This window comes from Micromesistius poutassou, assembly GCF_964030765.1.
Source record: "Micromesistius poutassou genome assembly, contig: SCAFFOLD_5278, whole genome shotgun sequence".
NCBI classification, from domain to species: Eukaryota; Metazoa; Chordata; class Actinopteri; order Gadiformes; family Gadidae; genus Micromesistius; species Micromesistius poutassou.
Window position 1 is genome coordinate 1 of NW_028180485.1, and position 16,939 is coordinate 16,939.

At 48.7% G+C, this 16,939-nt stretch overlaps 2 protein-coding genes and 1 pseudogene across 3 annotated transcripts; all 3 read left to right on the plus strand.

The window, feature by feature from the left end:
- Positions 1–664: 664 nt before the first annotated feature.
- Positions 665–2,092, plus strand: LOC311370756 (forkhead box protein O3 pseudogene; annotated as a pseudogene). Its single transcript has one exon. The product of its transcript is annotated as a forkhead box protein O3 pseudogene (transcript).
- Positions 2,093–4,623: 2,531 nt separating this feature from the next.
- LOC311370754 (tetraspanin-3-like) lies at positions 4,624–9,611 on the plus strand (the record flags this gene model as incomplete). Its single annotated transcript, XM_084489076.1, has 8 exons — positions 4,624–4,657; positions 6,146–6,249; positions 7,459–7,650; positions 7,797–7,871; positions 7,969–8,067; positions 8,332–8,484; positions 9,132–9,215; positions 9,525–9,611. The coding sequence occupies 8 exons, from the start codon at positions 4,624–4,626 to the stop codon at positions 9,609–9,611; spliced, it is 828 nt and encodes a 275-aa protein (XP_084345202.1).
- Positions 9,612–10,273: 662 nt separating this feature from the next.
- On the plus strand, positions 10,274–16,191 carry LOC311370755 (ELAV-like protein 1-B; the record flags this gene model as incomplete). Its single annotated transcript, XM_084489077.1, is given in 11 exon segments — positions 10,274–10,401; positions 10,990–11,049; positions 11,997–12,177; positions 12,862–12,965; positions 14,000–14,153; positions 14,760–14,988; positions 15,864–15,865; positions 15,868–15,935; positions 15,937–15,988; positions 15,991–16,043; positions 16,045–16,191. Coding segments are annotated over 10 exon segments (1,026 nt in total). The 5' UTR covers positions 10,274–10,401; positions 10,990–11,013.
- Between the last annotated feature and the right edge of the window lie 748 nt (positions 16,192–16,939).

Genomic DNA, 16,939 nt, shown 5'->3' on the forward strand with positions numbered 1-16,939 from the left:
AGGTTGTAAGGTGTTCCTTCAGGGTCGGTCCACGTGACAGCGTGAGGTACCCCGGGGGATCTCCAGGTCGGAGGTTTCTCAACTGCTAGTTGCCACGAACTTCCAGAGAACATCCATGAAAGGAACTAATGACTCAACTTGGGCACATTCAAATAAAAACAACGCACTGCAAAGTCGGCCCAGACGGCTTGCGGTGCGCCCCGTGTTTCTTTCGACTCTGTTAGGAACCCTTCTGTTTTAACGGACATGTTCCCGTGTAGGATTAAAGGGTGTATTCGTTAACTACCAAAAGCAACGTGCTTCATGAGCATCTTTGTCTTTGTCAAAATACTTAAGCGTCCACCTAGACTCTTCATAGCCTCCCCCGTTACCCCCCCAATCCCCCCCCCCCTCCCACACCCCTCTTACTCACTTATTATTTGTTGTACGTCCTTACACCTAAAGATAGTACTTAGCATTGTGTAGCATCTTACCCTAGCTATCTTTGTTGTATACGGGGAATGGGTTAACCTAGCGATTGTTAGTCCACTCGGTTCTATGAACATCCTTACTGTGCCGGCGTTGTCTCTTTCTTCTGACCAACGCGTTGGATAAAAGCGTTTTGCTAATGTAAACGCCCCTGCATGTAAAGGTTCACGTAAAAAAAAACGTCTTCTCTCCCCAGAACTCCATCCGCCACAACCTGTCGCTGCACAGCCGCTTCGTCAAGGTGCAGAACGAGGGCACGGGCAAGAGCTCCTGGTGGATGGTCAACCCCGAGGGCGGCAAGGGCGGCAAGGCGCCGCGCCGCCGCGCCGTCTCCATGGACAACAGCAAGTACATCAAGGGCGCCCGGGGGCGGGCCACCAAGAAGAAGGCCTCGCTGATGGCGGCCGCCGACGGCAGCTCGGAGAGCTCGTCCAGCCTGTCCAAGTGGACGGGCAGCCCCACGTCGCGCAGCAGCGACGAGCTGGACGCCTGGACCGACTTCCGCTCGCGCACCAACTCCAACGCCAGCACGCTGAGCGGCCGCCTGTCGCCCATCCTGGCCAACCTGGAGCTGGACGAGGCGCCGGACGGCGGCGACGGGGACGACTCGGCGCCCCCCTCCCCCATGCTGTACTCCACCAGCCCCAGCAGCATGTCCCCCTCCGCGGGGCCCGCGGCGCTCCCCGACCTGGCGGGCACCATGAACCTCAACGACGGGCTCTCGGACAACCTGATGGACGACCTCCTGGACAACATCAGCCTGACGGCGGCCCAGCAGCCGCCGCCCGGTGAGGGCGGCGACGGCGGCGGCGGAGACGACGACGGGGGGGAGGAGGAGGACGACGACGACGGCGGCGAGGAGGGCGGCGGCGGCGGCCGGGCGGACGGGACGCAGGCGGGCTCGGTGTTCCCCTTCGGCTGCCCCGGGGCCGGGCTGGGCAGCCCCTCGGCCAGCTTCGGCGCCCCCTCCCTGTTCAGCCCGCCCTCCATCACCAGCCTGCGCCAGTCGCCCATGCAGACCATCCAGGAGAACAAGCAGACCACCTTCTCGTGCGGCCCGCTGTTCGGCGACGCCACGCTGCAGGACCTGCTGGGCCTGGAGCCCCACGGCCCCGCCAACGTCATGCTGACCCAGTCGGACCCCCTCATGTCCCAGGCCGGCGCCGGCATCGCCGCGCAGAACTCGCGGCGCAACGCCCTGCTGCTGCTGCGCAAGGACCCCCCGCTGAACATCATGGCCGGGGCCCCCGGCGGCGTGGCGGGTTGGCAAGCGGGCTTGCCGACGCACGCCAACGGCCGGCCGGGGTGCGGCGCGGCCGGGCCCGACGCCAAACTGCGGCTCCAGAAGTCCCCGGTGAAGTCCGGCGCTCTGCCGCCGCTGGGCGCCGGCGGGGTCGCGCTGCCGCCCCCCCACCACCGCTTCCCCGCCGACCTGGACCTGGACGTGTTCAACGGCGACCTGGAGTGCGACATGGACGCCATCATCCGCAACGAGCTGATGGACGCCGACTGCCTGGACCTGAGCTTCGAGTCGCACCTCGCCACGGCCCAGAACGCGGAGAGGAACGGCGGGAGTTTCTCGGGCTCCGCGCAGACCTCGCCGCAGAGCTGGGTCCCCAGCTGAAGGCGTCGGGGACGCTGAGCCGATGTGGTGGTGGTGGTGGTGGGGAGGGAGGAGAGGGGTTGGGGGTAGTAAATGTAGAATAGGTGACATGGTCTTGAAGTTATGCTACCTAGAAGCTAAATCGAAATACGTGAAAGTGTACTCGTGTGACTTGTTTTCCGTTGTCTTTTTATTCTTTCTTTTTTTAACGTAAGGCATTGTACTCGGTACTGTATTAAGTTTAGTGTCAAAAGACTCGGCTGTCTTTGCAGCGGTCAACAGACTTGTGTCGGAGAGAAAACAACCGTTTTCTGGACAAAAAAGGAATTAAGGGAGGTTTTTGTCACCACTATACATAAAAAAACAAGTCTCAGGGAACGTCTCGTCACACAGTGAGACAGGAAACCGCTCCCACCGAGGACGCGCTCGGGACCCGAACCAACGCCATGTTTTTGCCAAACCAGCTGCTGTCCTGGAACGGACGCCGGCCCGTTTACAGAACCACAGCGAATGGGACCTCTGGATCCCGCGGAGTTTACTTGATAAGCCTATTTTCAACGTTTCTTTTAAGAGACTAAGCGGACTTAAAAAATTTATTTGAAACGAGTGTTAATTGAAATAAAACGCCAACCTTTCATTCCCCCGTTGACGCATCAAGCCATGAAACAAGAACTGCAGAGATGTTATCGAAATGTGAAATGATCTACATTGTTTTGTACGTGATGATTGAGTTTCTAATTATGAAGGTTTTATCCTGGGTTTTTAATGACACTACTGTGTGAATGCAGTTTTCCGCATAAGCGTTTAATAACTCCCAAACATCGTCCCATCTCTCTATGAACATAAGGATTTTAAAGGTAGGCCTATGCTTAGGACCGTGGTCAGCTATCTCCTTAATAGCATTAGTTACTCTGGCCATTTTTTTTGTGGATCATAAAAATGCTATCTTGGGAGGTTCTTTGGCAGCGAAACCGCATCTTTTTATTTTGGTGTTGAACAACTTGGTGCTATTAAAGGAGAGATAAGGGGGAGCGGTCGCAGATAGCCTGCCGTCAGCCGGGCCCCCCTCGTTATCAGCGCAGTAGCATGAGAGGAAAGAAATGTTGTATTTTAACGTATTTTAAATATTGCCAAAATGTTTCCAAAAGGTGGGCAGAGAAACAAGCGTTACACGGTGTGTAAATATTAGTACTCGTTGTCGACAAGCAAAAAATATATATCCAATAAAGCCAGACAACAACCGTTTTGTAGCAACAGTGAAGACGTCGAGTTTCACGTGTGTCGTTTTCTCCATATCAGGATTAAAATGAGCCCCACCCGACGGCACATTGCAGGGACCATATTCAGATGTTTTGGTCTACATTAGAGGGAGAATAAGTGTTTAATCTATCGTGTGTGTGTGTGTGTGTGTGTCATCTCGTGCTCGGCCTATTTCCATATTATTTGTGCGACCTTGTTCAGCTCTAGAGCGAATCTCACTAAGGCTCCGTGGAGCTTAAATCACTCTACTCCAGATTGCAGAGACTCACTATATTGGATTTATGGCAATAAAACTGCAACTTTGGGGCCTTGTCATTTCATGCAGCAGTTTGCTTCCAAATGCAGCTCATCGTTTTAGTTGTAGGCCTATGGGAGGATTAAAACTCGAAATAGAAAAGGGGTTTGGCTTGGATACTTATATTTTTTCCCCCTCTCCCCCCCACCCCCACCACCCAAGGTCACACTCTGGTAGGCTGTATCTTGGAGAAAAAAAAAATACTGCCAACATGAACATTCCCTTTACTTCCTCTTGTCTGAAACGCCACCCCGTCCTGACCTGGTGTGTTTCCACCTACTTGTCTGGGCTGTGTCCGATATGGTGCATGTGAATAAAGCTTGAAGAAGCTACAATGTTCGAGTAGTGGCTTTTTAAAACGCTCCTTCCTTGCGCTGCTGGGCTGCAGCTTCCAAGGAGCTGGAACTCGATGCTCGGTTTGTGGCCCCTGCGGTCGAATCGATGCGATGCTGGACGATGACGTGCGGAGTCAAGGGGCCAATCACCCCGCTGTATCCAAGAGGACCAAATCTGCCGGAAGAGAGCTGAGGAAAATAATGAATGGAGGATGGCTGACGTAATGCATTGTAACGTACGTCGGACGGCGGTTCGTTGGACAGTATTCCATCCTGAATGTCGCTAGACTCCTATGAATATAGTATCAACATTTAATTACTAATGATTTGACGCGACCGCACACAATACCCATTCTTAAAAACGACGGATAAAAATGCAAACCCAGCTTAAAAAACGTTTTGGTTGAGGTGGATCTTTGCCGCCCTCTAGCGATCAACTGCGGTCACTGGACAGACTGAAAGGGGCAATTTACAACGTTACCAAATGACACCCAAACGAGCATGCACTTTAAGCAGTACTTCTTTTTAAATAAACGTTATTACTTTATTAAAATAAAAGAGGAAGAAAATGGCTTTTGGCTCAGCCATGTGTGATGTTTACAAAGTCCGCCGCCCCCCCCTTCCCCCCCTCCGTCCCCCCCGCGGAGTCCGCCTGGGGGCAGATGGATGATGATCTGGTCAAGCGGCTACGCTCAGGTAGGAGGCTAAGGGCTTTTCTCTACCCGAGATGCCAGCCGGATCTGACAGGTGAAGTCTGAATAACACTTTTATCCAAGTGACTTATGTGCGCTCTCCCGTACATCGTTGGTGGACGGTCGCTACCTCCTGAGATTAGCGCCCCACCGCTCCTCCACCCTTACGCATCCTTACCCTTACAGTCAGAGCCGGCTCCCCTCCTCCCATCCTCTATACTCATGACTGTGCCCCAGCGCGTCCCACCGACAGCATTACCTGTCTGTGTGTTCACTGTCTAACCCCTACCTGCACCATAGTGACCTGTGTGTTCACTGTCTAACCCCTACCTGCACCATAATGACCTGTCTGTGTTCACTGTCTAACTCCTACCTGCAATATAGTGACCTGTCTGTGTGTTCACTGTCTAACCCCTATCTGCACCATAATGACCTGTCTGTGATCACTGTCTAACCCCTACCTGCCCCGGTGTCACTCTGTACTTACTTACTTTATTTTTTATTTTTTATAATATAGTTGGACACTAGGTGGCGTTGATCGGCATTGTGGACGCAGCAGTGATGTGTGGAATACATAATCAACACATGCAATAATCAACACATGCAAGTATGCAATGAAATGTAAAAGTGAGAGTAACGCAGAAGCAGTGCATTATTATACAGATAGATAAAATATACAACGTGATCTTAAAATTAATAAATAGCTAATAGCAATAATATTGATTGATTGATTGATTGATTGATTGACTTTATTAATCCCCAAGAGGAAATTCATTTGCCACCAGCCACCACACACACACACACACACACACACACACACACACACAACAACATACATCAACAGGACAGTACTGAGATGAAGACAGGGCACAGTACAAAACCCACTACAACAGCAATAAATGTATAATAAATATACAGCACTAGTATTCTATAGATAACAGTGTGACAATCAGTAAAGAGGTGACTGTATACAAGGTACAAGGTCCACTGTATGTCAGGTACCGGTGTTCTGTGCGATCGTCAGTGTCTCTCAGAGAGAGAGAGAGAGAGAGAGAGAGAGAGAGAGAGAGAGAGAGAGAGAGAGAGAGAGTGTGTGTGTGTGTGTGTGTGTGTGTGTGTGTGTGTGTGTGTGTGTGTGTGTGTGTGTGTGTGTGTGTGTGTGTGTGTGTGTGTGTGTGTGTGTGTGTGTGTGTGTGAGTGACTCGAAGAGGGCACCCATATAACACATTATATTATTATAATAAATATAGTCTAGTAAAGCATTGAACCATGGTCCATAAGGCTTATATGACAGGCACTCAAAATGATTCTAGGCGGTTTACCAGAGTCAATGAACAGTCAACAGTCAATGAAGACAAGGTTGGGTGTGCTGTTTAACTAGGAACGAGGAACCATGTGTTTGCGCCAGCGTTTTGAGGTTGTTTGATCACCGTTGTCACAGTTGTTATTGTTCCGTTTTCTGGGTTGAAAGTGATATCCTTTCCAAACGCAGCCAGGCAAGTGATTAAACAAGACAGCAGCGTCCGCTTCCACGAGATGAATTTATACGGGAATACTTTAAGAACAAGTCTACGGATTACAAGTCAACTTCTGTGGGTAAGACGTTCAGTGACCTGCAGTTTCACTAATATGTGCACTTTGAAAATGACAAGCTCGACAGTAAAAGTAGGCTGATCTGTAAGAAAGTTGGGTGTAGGAGCAGCGCCGTCGTATAGGGGGGAAAGTTTATGACAATTATAAGGGCCCACAGCCCGCTAGGGCCCACACACAGCCCCCAGTAGCCTCTATGACAAAATGATTATGCATACACTGAACTAATATATATTCATATGAATGAATCCGAATTAAAACAAGCCACAAATCATACAATATTCTAATTTTAATAATTTCAATAATCCCCATGGCCCCTTAAAAATGGTTTGGTCCACACCGCGGTTAGTTCTTCCCAGGGACGTGCACAGTTGGATCGCGGACGAGTGCTCTTGCGGGCGCGATTGTTGAAGAACACTCAGAGGGCACTTTTTAATACGAGGCAAAAAGGGCAGGGGCTCAAGTACCCCTAGGGCCCTATGTGTGCACGTGCCTGGTTCTTCCCATGGTTCTTCCTCATCGGAAGTGAGTGAGCGATGAGACTTACAGTGAACAAACAAGCCAATTTAAACTTTAATTGAGATTAGATGAGGCTTGTTGTTGTTTTTGATATTTGTTTTACAACAACGTATTCCATGTGCTCTTTGTTTCACTTGCACATTTAAGTTAAATGCTACATATTTACCTGTGGACTATCTTGAGCCAGGACACTTTGTTTTTTGCATATCAGTAACTTGATTGTTAAATACAATAAAATACCCACACCTATTTGTTGTGTGGTTAATTGAAAATGTATTTGCAATCAGAGGTGTAATAACGTGTTGCAAATCAGGGAAATGAGAATAAGACAATTAATAATACATAATTTACATAATAATACTCTGACTTGTTAAGTCGTTAAATGTAAAAAAGGAAACAAATTGGGTGTATTACACCAGGCACCGTCAAGAACACTGAAAAACAAGAACATTTAAGGTGGCAATGAATGGGGGAGAGGGGCCCACACCTATATTCTTTCAGGGGGCCCATAATTCCTAGCAACTGCCCTGTGTAGGAGAAAACATGTTTTGAGCCAAAAAAGTCAGGAAAATAATAATAATACTAGCCTACAACTAATAAAACGAATACAATAGGGTTTTTCCTATGTTTTTCGTAGGACCCCTTATTATTATAATCAAAATAATAGCCCGATAATAACTTATACTTCTCCAACAGGCGGTGGGGTTAGTGTTGGCCCTCAGCGGACTCTATCTGCTGTTGAACTTCAGCGAGAGCCGCCCCTTCTTCTCGCGATACTCCATCCTCCTGCCCGGGCTGCTCGCGCTCTCCACCGCCGCGCTCCTATTGGTCGCCGGCGTGATTGGCTGCATGACTGCTACTCGAACCTCGGTCTTTCTGCAGGGCTTGGTAATAATCATAACGAGGAAAAATAATAACAATAATAATAATAATATAATTGTGTTGTTATTTATTACATCTATGATGATGATGATAATGAGAATTATGATGAGTTAGTTACATCAGTGTTTTTTTTTATAACTGTTTCCCCCCAGTTCGTTTATCTGTTGGTGGTGGTGATGTGTCTCGAGGGGACAGCTTCAGCACTGGCCTACTACTACTCTGACAAGGTGTGCAAAATCCGTTATCAAAGGTCTAGAATAACACTATTTAATATGGCCTACAGCTTCCAGTTTGTACATTTGTTTTACATACTTTTTCGTGCAGGTGGATTCAGAGTTGTCTCCTCTAAGAGAGGTTTTCCACAACTATTCAGGCAGTAGCCAAGACCCACTTGCAAGGGCTGTGGACAGTACACAAGAAGAGGTGTGTGTGTGTGTGTGTGTGTGTGTGTGTGTGTGTGTGTGTGTGTGTGTGTGTGTGTGTGTGTGTGTGCGTGTGTGTGCGTGCGTGTGTGTGTGTGCGTGCGTGCGTGCGTGTGTGTGACTGTGTGTGTGTGTATGTTTGTGTTTGTAGTTACTTTCACTCATACAAAAGTACCAATGCTAAACAGTGAAGATCATCCATAATTCTAACAGATACAAAATTTTATAAAACCCTGTTGTGTCCCTGGGTCCAATCCCTGCGCAGCTACAGTGCTGTGGGGTCCAGGGCTACCGTGATTGGCTCAACACGCCCTGGTTCAACCGGAGCAGGGGGGTCATGTTCCCTCAGAGCTGCTGTAACTCCTCCTTCTTCTCCTGCACCGGCCGCTCGGAGGAACCCTGGGAACCATATGTACAGGTGAACTGGTCGTCAGGGCAACCCTTTACGATGAGGGTACATTAATAAACCATGTATGAACCACACATTAACATAATAATACATTTTATTTGCAAAGCACTTTTCATAAAATAATCTCAAAGTGGTACAGAAACCGAAAAAACTAAATAACAAAACACTAAGGGCAATAGACATTAGTGAATAGAGTTGTAAGCATTCACTAACAGTTAACTAACAGCAAACGAATGGTCTAGTACTCATTTACTCATGGTGTTCATGTTTTCTGATGGTGTTCATGTTCACTACAGTGGTGATGTATACATTACAATGTTCGTTACCAATGTTCACTACAATCTACTAACAGACACACATTTTTCCTTACATATCTGGAGGTTTGGGGTCAGAGTCTGACGCTTTCTTTTCCTTCCTTTCTTTCTCTTCATGAAGACTTATATGTTTACTTTAGCTTTCGGCTAAACCTTAAACACATTGCACTTTTAACCTTTGCACTTCCTTTACAATGCATTTGATTTTTATGATTAAAAAAAAAAAATCATTTTATTGCATGACAATGTTTTTTACGTGACGCACTTTGAGCCTGCCTGGTGTGTGAACAGTGGTGTATAAATGAAGTTGCCTTGCCTTGATCCCCGTGGTGTCCTCCTCAGGGCTGTCAGGTGAGGCTGGAGGAGGCTGTGGTGTTTGTGCTGCGTCTGATCACCTGGTCCCTGCTGCCCCTGCTGCCGGTGGAGGTCAGCGGCCGCGTGCTTCAGGGACTCGTTGTTCAGGAGCATCCATTTTGTTTGAAGGGGTCACGTTCACCCTGTTCCTTCTCCACTTTGTGATTTTATATTATTTAAATAAAGATGTGCTGAATATAACGGGTATAAAATATGCTTTCTTGAAAGAAACACAATCATGTCAACAGATCGAGCTAACTAACTTTTAACTTTTTTTCTAACCCTTTTTTTTTAGGAAGTCTCGTATATGACTGTTTATATTCCTGTATTCATCCAAACCAAAGGCTCCCTCTTTCTGTCCTCCCTTGGCTTTTGATGCAGATTCTGGGTGTCGCTACGATGGCCCACATGATGACGAACAACCAACTGTTGCACGATTACACCGTTCTGGAGAAGCACTCAAGTTGAATAACAACAGGATGACCACATACCACGCACACACACACACACACACACACACACACACACACACACACACATACACAAACACTTACCTTAACACACCCATATGCATGCACAAACACACACACACACACACACACGCACGCACGCACGCACGCACGCACGCACGCACGCACGCACGCACACACACACACACACACACACACACACACACACACACACACACACACACACACACACACACACACAAATACAACTCTAATAACGAGGTACTACACACTATATACACAATTAAGTGAATGGGAATGTCCATAAATGATTGTGTGTGAGAATACTTTAATTGTTCAATGAAAATATAAAACATATAAATTAAGTTGTGAATTCTTATGTGCTTACCTTTTGGGGTATATATATTCTAATTGTTGAAGGCACTTACTGTAAGCGCGTTGGACAAAAGCGTGTGCTTAATAAAAGTAATGTGTTGTTATTGTGCTTACAGGGACAACGGTGCCTTTGCTAAATTAGTTGTTTCAATGTTTTCGATTTTTGTCTAAAGAATGTAGATATCTATATTTATTATGTCATCTGGCTGTGGAGAACGACCTAGGGGGCGTGGCACGTAAGAGGGGGCGTGGTACGCAGAAGTGGGCGCGGCAACAGTGGTCACGCAGCGCCGTAGTGTTTATTCCCCCACCAGGGTATCGTACCACTGTGTAACGTTAGTGAACGCCGTGGCCGCGATAAACATAACCATTGCCGTTCGACCGGTCCATATAAACAACAACCTCTACATCTGGTGAGTGCTACCGACCACTGACGACGCATTAGGCGCCTCTGAGTTCTGTTTGCGTTCGTATTTCGTCGACTGCAGTACCGAATATCGGCCATGCTGTCTTCGGGGCCATTTTACCAGCGGGCTACCTTTTACTACGGCTCCGAGCATCGGGAGCGTCGTTTTTATCCCATATAAGTGGAGGTTTCGAGTCGTCTGTGTCGCCACCGTACACATGAAAAAGTCACGGGTTGCATTCGCTCGTGTATTTGGGTCTCTTTTTGTTATGTTGTAATGCGAGACTTAGCATTGGGCTAGCGGCGGTAAGGCCCGACATGTACCGATAGCCTAGCATGGCGGCTAACAAGGCCACGCCCATCATAACATGCGACGCGCGCCTCGTTTTTGATGTATGAATGAACCCTGAGTTCCGTGCTGTGCGTGTGGTGCGTGCTCGTGCTGGTTGTGTTGACCTGCGTCTTTGACTTCACATCTGTACATTAGTAACATGGCCATGTGAACGTGCTGTCAGACCGGGGTCGATAGGGGCGAAGCTGTGTTGCACGTTATCCGTGATTTTCTGTGCACTAACGGGTTCAAATGTGTCCTCAGCCCCAGGAGCAGTGCGGTGTCTTAATGGCAGTTCGCAGAGGAAATATAAGGTACTTGAAAGTAAGTATGACGACACGCTCCCTCCCGTTTATGCCGACGTTATATCGGGTCAGTGCGTTTATCCCTTTACATGTTACAGGCTAAGCTATTGCCACCACCTCCTTGAATCTCGTGAAAAAAACCAAAAAAAAAACCGACACCTCCTTTTCTTTCTGTCGCCAAAAAAACAAAGGATGGATTAGAAAATAGGCAGACACCCCCATGGTGGTTGTCCATGGCCCGCTTGTTGTCGGGACACAGGACTCTCATTCATGATGTCAGACGTTCTCCGCTACCCCGCCAGAATACCCAATGGGAGTCCTAACGGGGCATGAATGGGCCCACTGTGAGGTGGCCGGCGGCAGGGCCGGTGCCACAGCAGACTGGGTCAAGTTCCAGCCAGTGGCGACCATTGGCCCACGCGGGGGCACAAGACAGAAGAAAATTGGCCTGTTGTTGCAGTGTTGAAATATCGCATTGATTTTTTTAAAATTTTTTATAGAAAAAAAAAATATATATAAATATATTTTTTGCTACTGCAAAGGTTCACGCTGTAGAAGAGAGGAGCGGATGGTGTTGTGCCAAGGGTAGTGTCGTAGGGTGGCACAGACGAACTGTAAGCATAGGGAATATAGCGAGTGGGCCTAACTCCTACACACTGCAGTGCAGACATCGTGTTCTCCACACCTGTTATAATGTCCTAGCTGAGATGAAGGCTGAGTTAATACGAGCACAGTGGCTATAACTGCGTTTCATATCCTGCTGTGGGTCGACTATTCTTGACTATACTCCACACGTCGGCAAGGTGAGAGGTTTCCTAAGGGGTGTGTGTGTGTGTGTGTGTGTGTGTGTGTGTGTGTGTGTGTGTGTGTGTGTGTGTGTGTGTGTGTGTGTGTGTGTGTGTGTGTGTGTGTGTGTGTGTGTGTGTGTGTGTGTGTGTGTGTGTGTGTGTGTGTCCCCGTCCTCAGGAGGTGTATGACATGTCCAACGGCTATGAGGACCACATGGTGGGCGACGAGGGCAAGGACGGCAAGACCAACCTGATTGTGAACTACCTGCCCCAGAGCATGAGTCAGGACGAGCTGCGCAGCCTCTTCAGCAGCATCGGAGAGGTGGAGTCTGCCAAGCTTGTCCGGGACAAGGTCGCAGGTACGCCCCCACCACACCACACCACACCAACCCCCCCACCCCACTCACTCACCCACCCAGTTGTTGATGTTGGAGGCCTTCCTGGCCGGGGCCACACCCCCTGGTTTACCACCAGGTAGGTCGTGTAGATCAGCCAAGTCATTTATTATTATTATTATTATTATCATTATTATTAATAAAAAATATATCCACACAGATGTGAGTGATGGATGGATCAGCCTATAGGTTGGCAGTGTTGGGATTGCCCCCCCCCCCCCCCCCTTTTACGTACAGGCACATTTGATTTAGTGTTTGCCAACCTCGCCAAGAAGAGGTGGTGCTGGCCGGCTGGCTCACCTCTGGGCCCTGACGGTACATGTACCGACCCCAGTGTGGCCAGAGGCCCCAGATACAATAGTAGCCCCTCCCCTAAGTGAGAGCTGCTGGTTGGGTCCCACTCCTCCTCCTCCTCCTCCATCATCAGGACCATACTGCTTTGATTGATTTAGGCCAGGAACAATTCCAACTGTCTTCTTTTGTTTTGTTTGGAAACGTTATGCAATGTTTGTTTGTTTGTTTGTTTGGGGGGTTTTGATATTTCTTTGTCCAATATTTTATACGTTTATATAAATATGCCGAATTTTTTTTTGAACTATAAAACGTTTTTTTTGTTTTTGTTTTATTGTTTTCTTTTTTTTTCTCTAGGCCACAGTTTAGGGTACGGATTTGTTAACTATCTTAACCCTAGTGATGCAGACAGAGCTATCAGTACACTGAATGGACTAAGGCTACAGTCTAAAACTATCAAGGTAAAGTGCCATCAGGTGTTCTCCAACTGTCACCCAAAAGATCTCATGTCATTTAATTTCTTTCCTGGCTCCTGTGCTTCCTAGGCCTGTCGTAACCGTTGTCACCCCAGGGGGGTAACACCCTAAGGGACAGTGTTTACATGTACGTCCAGCTAGTTACCCCTGCTAGATTTACCCATTCTCATCCCTCGTCTTTTGATTTGATTCATACGTAAGCCTTTTAGTTTCTAGTCACTCATTTTTACTTTTCAATTCGATTTTTCTGATTGGCCACTATTCTCTGGTGCCCTTTAATGAGGTCACCTGTGGCCGGGCAGGCCGACATTTTGGGTTAATTGGCCTCCAGTTAGCTACCAGGAACCGTCCTTTTTATTTGCCTTTTCTTTGTTTGCTTAAAGGTCCCGTGACATGCCACCAGGTGTGGTGTGATTGGCCGTTACAAGCCGTTTTGGAAATCTGCCCCATGTGACATCACAGGTGGGCGTGTCCACCTAGATGGGTGACGGATAGATGAGCAACGTTTGCTACAGTCCACTGGATGGGCTGGTAGACTGATCTATCCAGCACACATCTAGGTGGACACACCCACTTTCTGCCCCTTATGATGTCATAAGGGGAAGATTCGTCTTGAAGAACGTCTTGTAGCGGCTAATCACACCACACCTGGTGGCTGTCATGGGACCTTTTAATTGGTTTACTGCATTTTGCCAAGTTCATCCTGCAACTAAAATATTAGGCATACTTTAATTGGACAGGCTTACCGATACATGTAGTATTCTATAATTGAATACATTCAATTCATTTATTTGAATGTGTGTGTATATATAAATAATATAATTTAGCATTATTGTCATGTTTTTGAAAATGTGTATAGAAATGACTGTAGGGTTCGCGTAAAGAGTGATTCTGCTCTGTCACTAAGCCATACCTAAATTAAAACTATTCTATTTCGTCTGTGACTTTCATGATATATTCTAGCCTAGCAATCGGTCCCTTTTGACCTAACGAGGCCTCCGTTGCTTCCTGCTGCTCAGGTGTCGTTTGCCCGGCCCAGCTCGGAGACCATTAAGGATGCCAACCTGTACATCAGTGGTCTGCCCCGGACCATGGCCCAGAAGGACGTGGAGGACATGTTCACGGGCTACGGCCACATCATCAACTCGAGGGTGCTGGTGGACCAGGCCACCGGTAGGACGCTGCTGTCAGGGGAGCCTCTTCTACGGGGGCTTTTTAACCACGACTACATACCACATACACACGTACACACACACACACACGCACCTACCCACGAACACGCACGTCCACACACACGCAAATACCCTCACGCGTACACTCGTACTAGGGATGCCATGATACAGTTAGCCCACGGTTCAATACAAACCTCGGTTCGTGGGTCATGGTTTCGGTTCGGTTTTGGTATGCTTCTTTTGCGCAAGGAGAAAAAAAAAAGCTATTTTCTTATTCGAAAAAGATTTCTTTATTTTGCTTATCAGCTTAAAATAACAAAAATGGTTTACATTCAGACACATTCTTGTGCATTGTATAATAAAATAAAATCAATATAAAAAAAATAATTGTTTAATTGTATAATACAAATTTTTTAAAATAAATAACGTATTTTTTTTCCTTTTTGTTGCAAAACCGAAAACGCCACAATTCTCAAGCGAGTATTGAACCGCAGCTGGGGTATCGAACGGTTCAATCTCGCCCTACCGGTCGTCCGGTAGGGCGCCGAGGTCCGACAGTCCCCCCCCCCCAACCCCCTCTAACCCCCTCGCCGTTGTTCGCCCGCAGGCCTGTCCCGCGGCGTGGCCTTCATCCGCTTCGACAAGCGGGCGGAGGCGGAGAACGCCATCAAGGACCTCAACGGCCAGAAGCCGCCTGGCGCCGCCGAGCCCATCACGGTCAAGTTCGCGGCGAACCCCAACCAGGTGAAGAACGCGCCCTTCGTCTCCCAGATGTACCACAGCCAGTCGCGGCGTGGCTTCGGCGGCCCTGTCCACCACCAGGCCCAGAGGTTCAGGTGAGGGCGAGGTTTCTAACCCGGCACGCCGTCGTCTCTCTTTTAGGTTTTGCCGCGCAGTATGTAGGAGTCTTGGTCTATTGTTTCACTTTCTTTTGACAAATGTACTTATTGTGAGTCGCTTTGGATATACGTAAGTGTATGGTAAATGCCCTAAATGTAAATGGACGGCCGATACAGAGTATATACCGCTACAGCGTCTAGGATTGTAACTGCTAATAGCACTTGTTCTTATAGACCTCTGAAGAATAAGTCCCGCCTCCGAGGGACGCCTCCGCGTCTATGGGAAATAGCATGGTTTTTTTTGAATGATCGTACATAGCAAACTCTGTAGGTGGAAGAAGTAAAAGCTGTGTCACGTTTTGAACCACACACCTTTTCCGTCTAGGTTCGACTGGGTTTTTGGATGGTCTGTGCCGTTAAAGTAGTGAACGATTATTAATGCTACTTTGGCACCGTCGAATCGGTGGGACACGCCCACCTGTGACGTCATACGGGGCAGATTTCCAAAACGGCTTGTAACGGCTAATCACACCACACCTGCTACCACACCGGCACGTCACGTCACCTTTTAAGCTGGGCTCACGCAGCACCATTTTCCACTTTGAAACCATCACACAATGCCCGAGGTAAACCACACACAGATCGGTCAAACAGTATTTAATTGAACCTCGACCATGAAAACTGGCAGTGCACAGAGAAAGCTTTTCATCTTTACCATGCACGCACACACACGTCGGCGGTCTATGGCGGACGTCTGACTCGTACGTCTGCAATCTGCCGTGCCGTTTGCCATGTGTTGGGCGGTCCGTGGCTCGGTCCATAACCCTTTCTCCCTCCCTCCCCCCCCCCCCCCCCCCCCCCACCCCCTCCAGGTTCTCCCCATGAGCGTGGACCACATGGGCAGCATGGGCGGGCTGGTGAGCGTGCAGGGCAGCAGCTCCTCGGGGCTGGTGCATCTTCATCTACAACCTGGGCCAGGACGCCGACGAGGGCATCCTGTGCAGATGTTCGGGCCCTTCGGCGCCGTCACCAACGTCAAGGTCATCCGCGACTTTCAACACCAACAAGTGCAAAGGCTTTGGCTTTGTCACCATGACGAACTACGAGGAGGCGGCCGTGGCCATCTCCAGCCTGCACGGCTACCGGCTGGGGGACAAGATCCTGCAGGTGTCCTTCAAGACCAGCAAGGGGCACAAATAGGGGGCTGGGCTGGGGGGTCGGGGGCTCGGGGCTGGGGGGGTGGGGGGAGAGACTTGTGGAAAGACTGATCCGGGGTGAGGTGGGGGTGGGGAGGGGGGGAGATGTGATGGCAGAGTTTTTGAAACGAACGTTTTTGTTTTTGGTGTACTCTCGCTCACCGTGTGCATGTTGGTCTGTACAGTATCGCCTGATCACGCGTTGTTTGGTTTCTTTTTTCTTTTTTTTTGCTTTCCCCCCCCTCTTCATTTCATGTTTAAGTATTATATATATACATATATATATACACAAGTTATGGCTGCCCTCGGATGAGATTAGCTTTTAATTGGTCGGAGGACGTGGATGGTGTGACTTGGACTAATGATCAGTTTATTATCAGTGTGACGTCCCTACTGCCAGGGGTGGACGTACAGGCGCTGTGGGGACTCAACGTCTTTCAAGTTTTAAGTAGAGGCAAAACTTGGCCTCCTGCCGCCGTGTCGAGATAAGGGCCCCCCCCCCCCCCCCCCCCCCCCCCTCAGCAGAGCACTTATCTTCACACGTCGGCCCGTTAACCAGGACTGCTGAGTGGTCCTCTACGTACCCGACACAGGCTTTAGACAGCAGCGATGGCTCGAGGCAGGACCACGTTTTTGTACTGTAGTCGTACGTCTAGCGCCCCGGTCTGTTCATGTACGTCTGGTCCTGTCTGTCGAGAACAGAATTGAAGGGGGGGACCTAATTGTCTTTCAGACCTGATTGTCTTAAAATG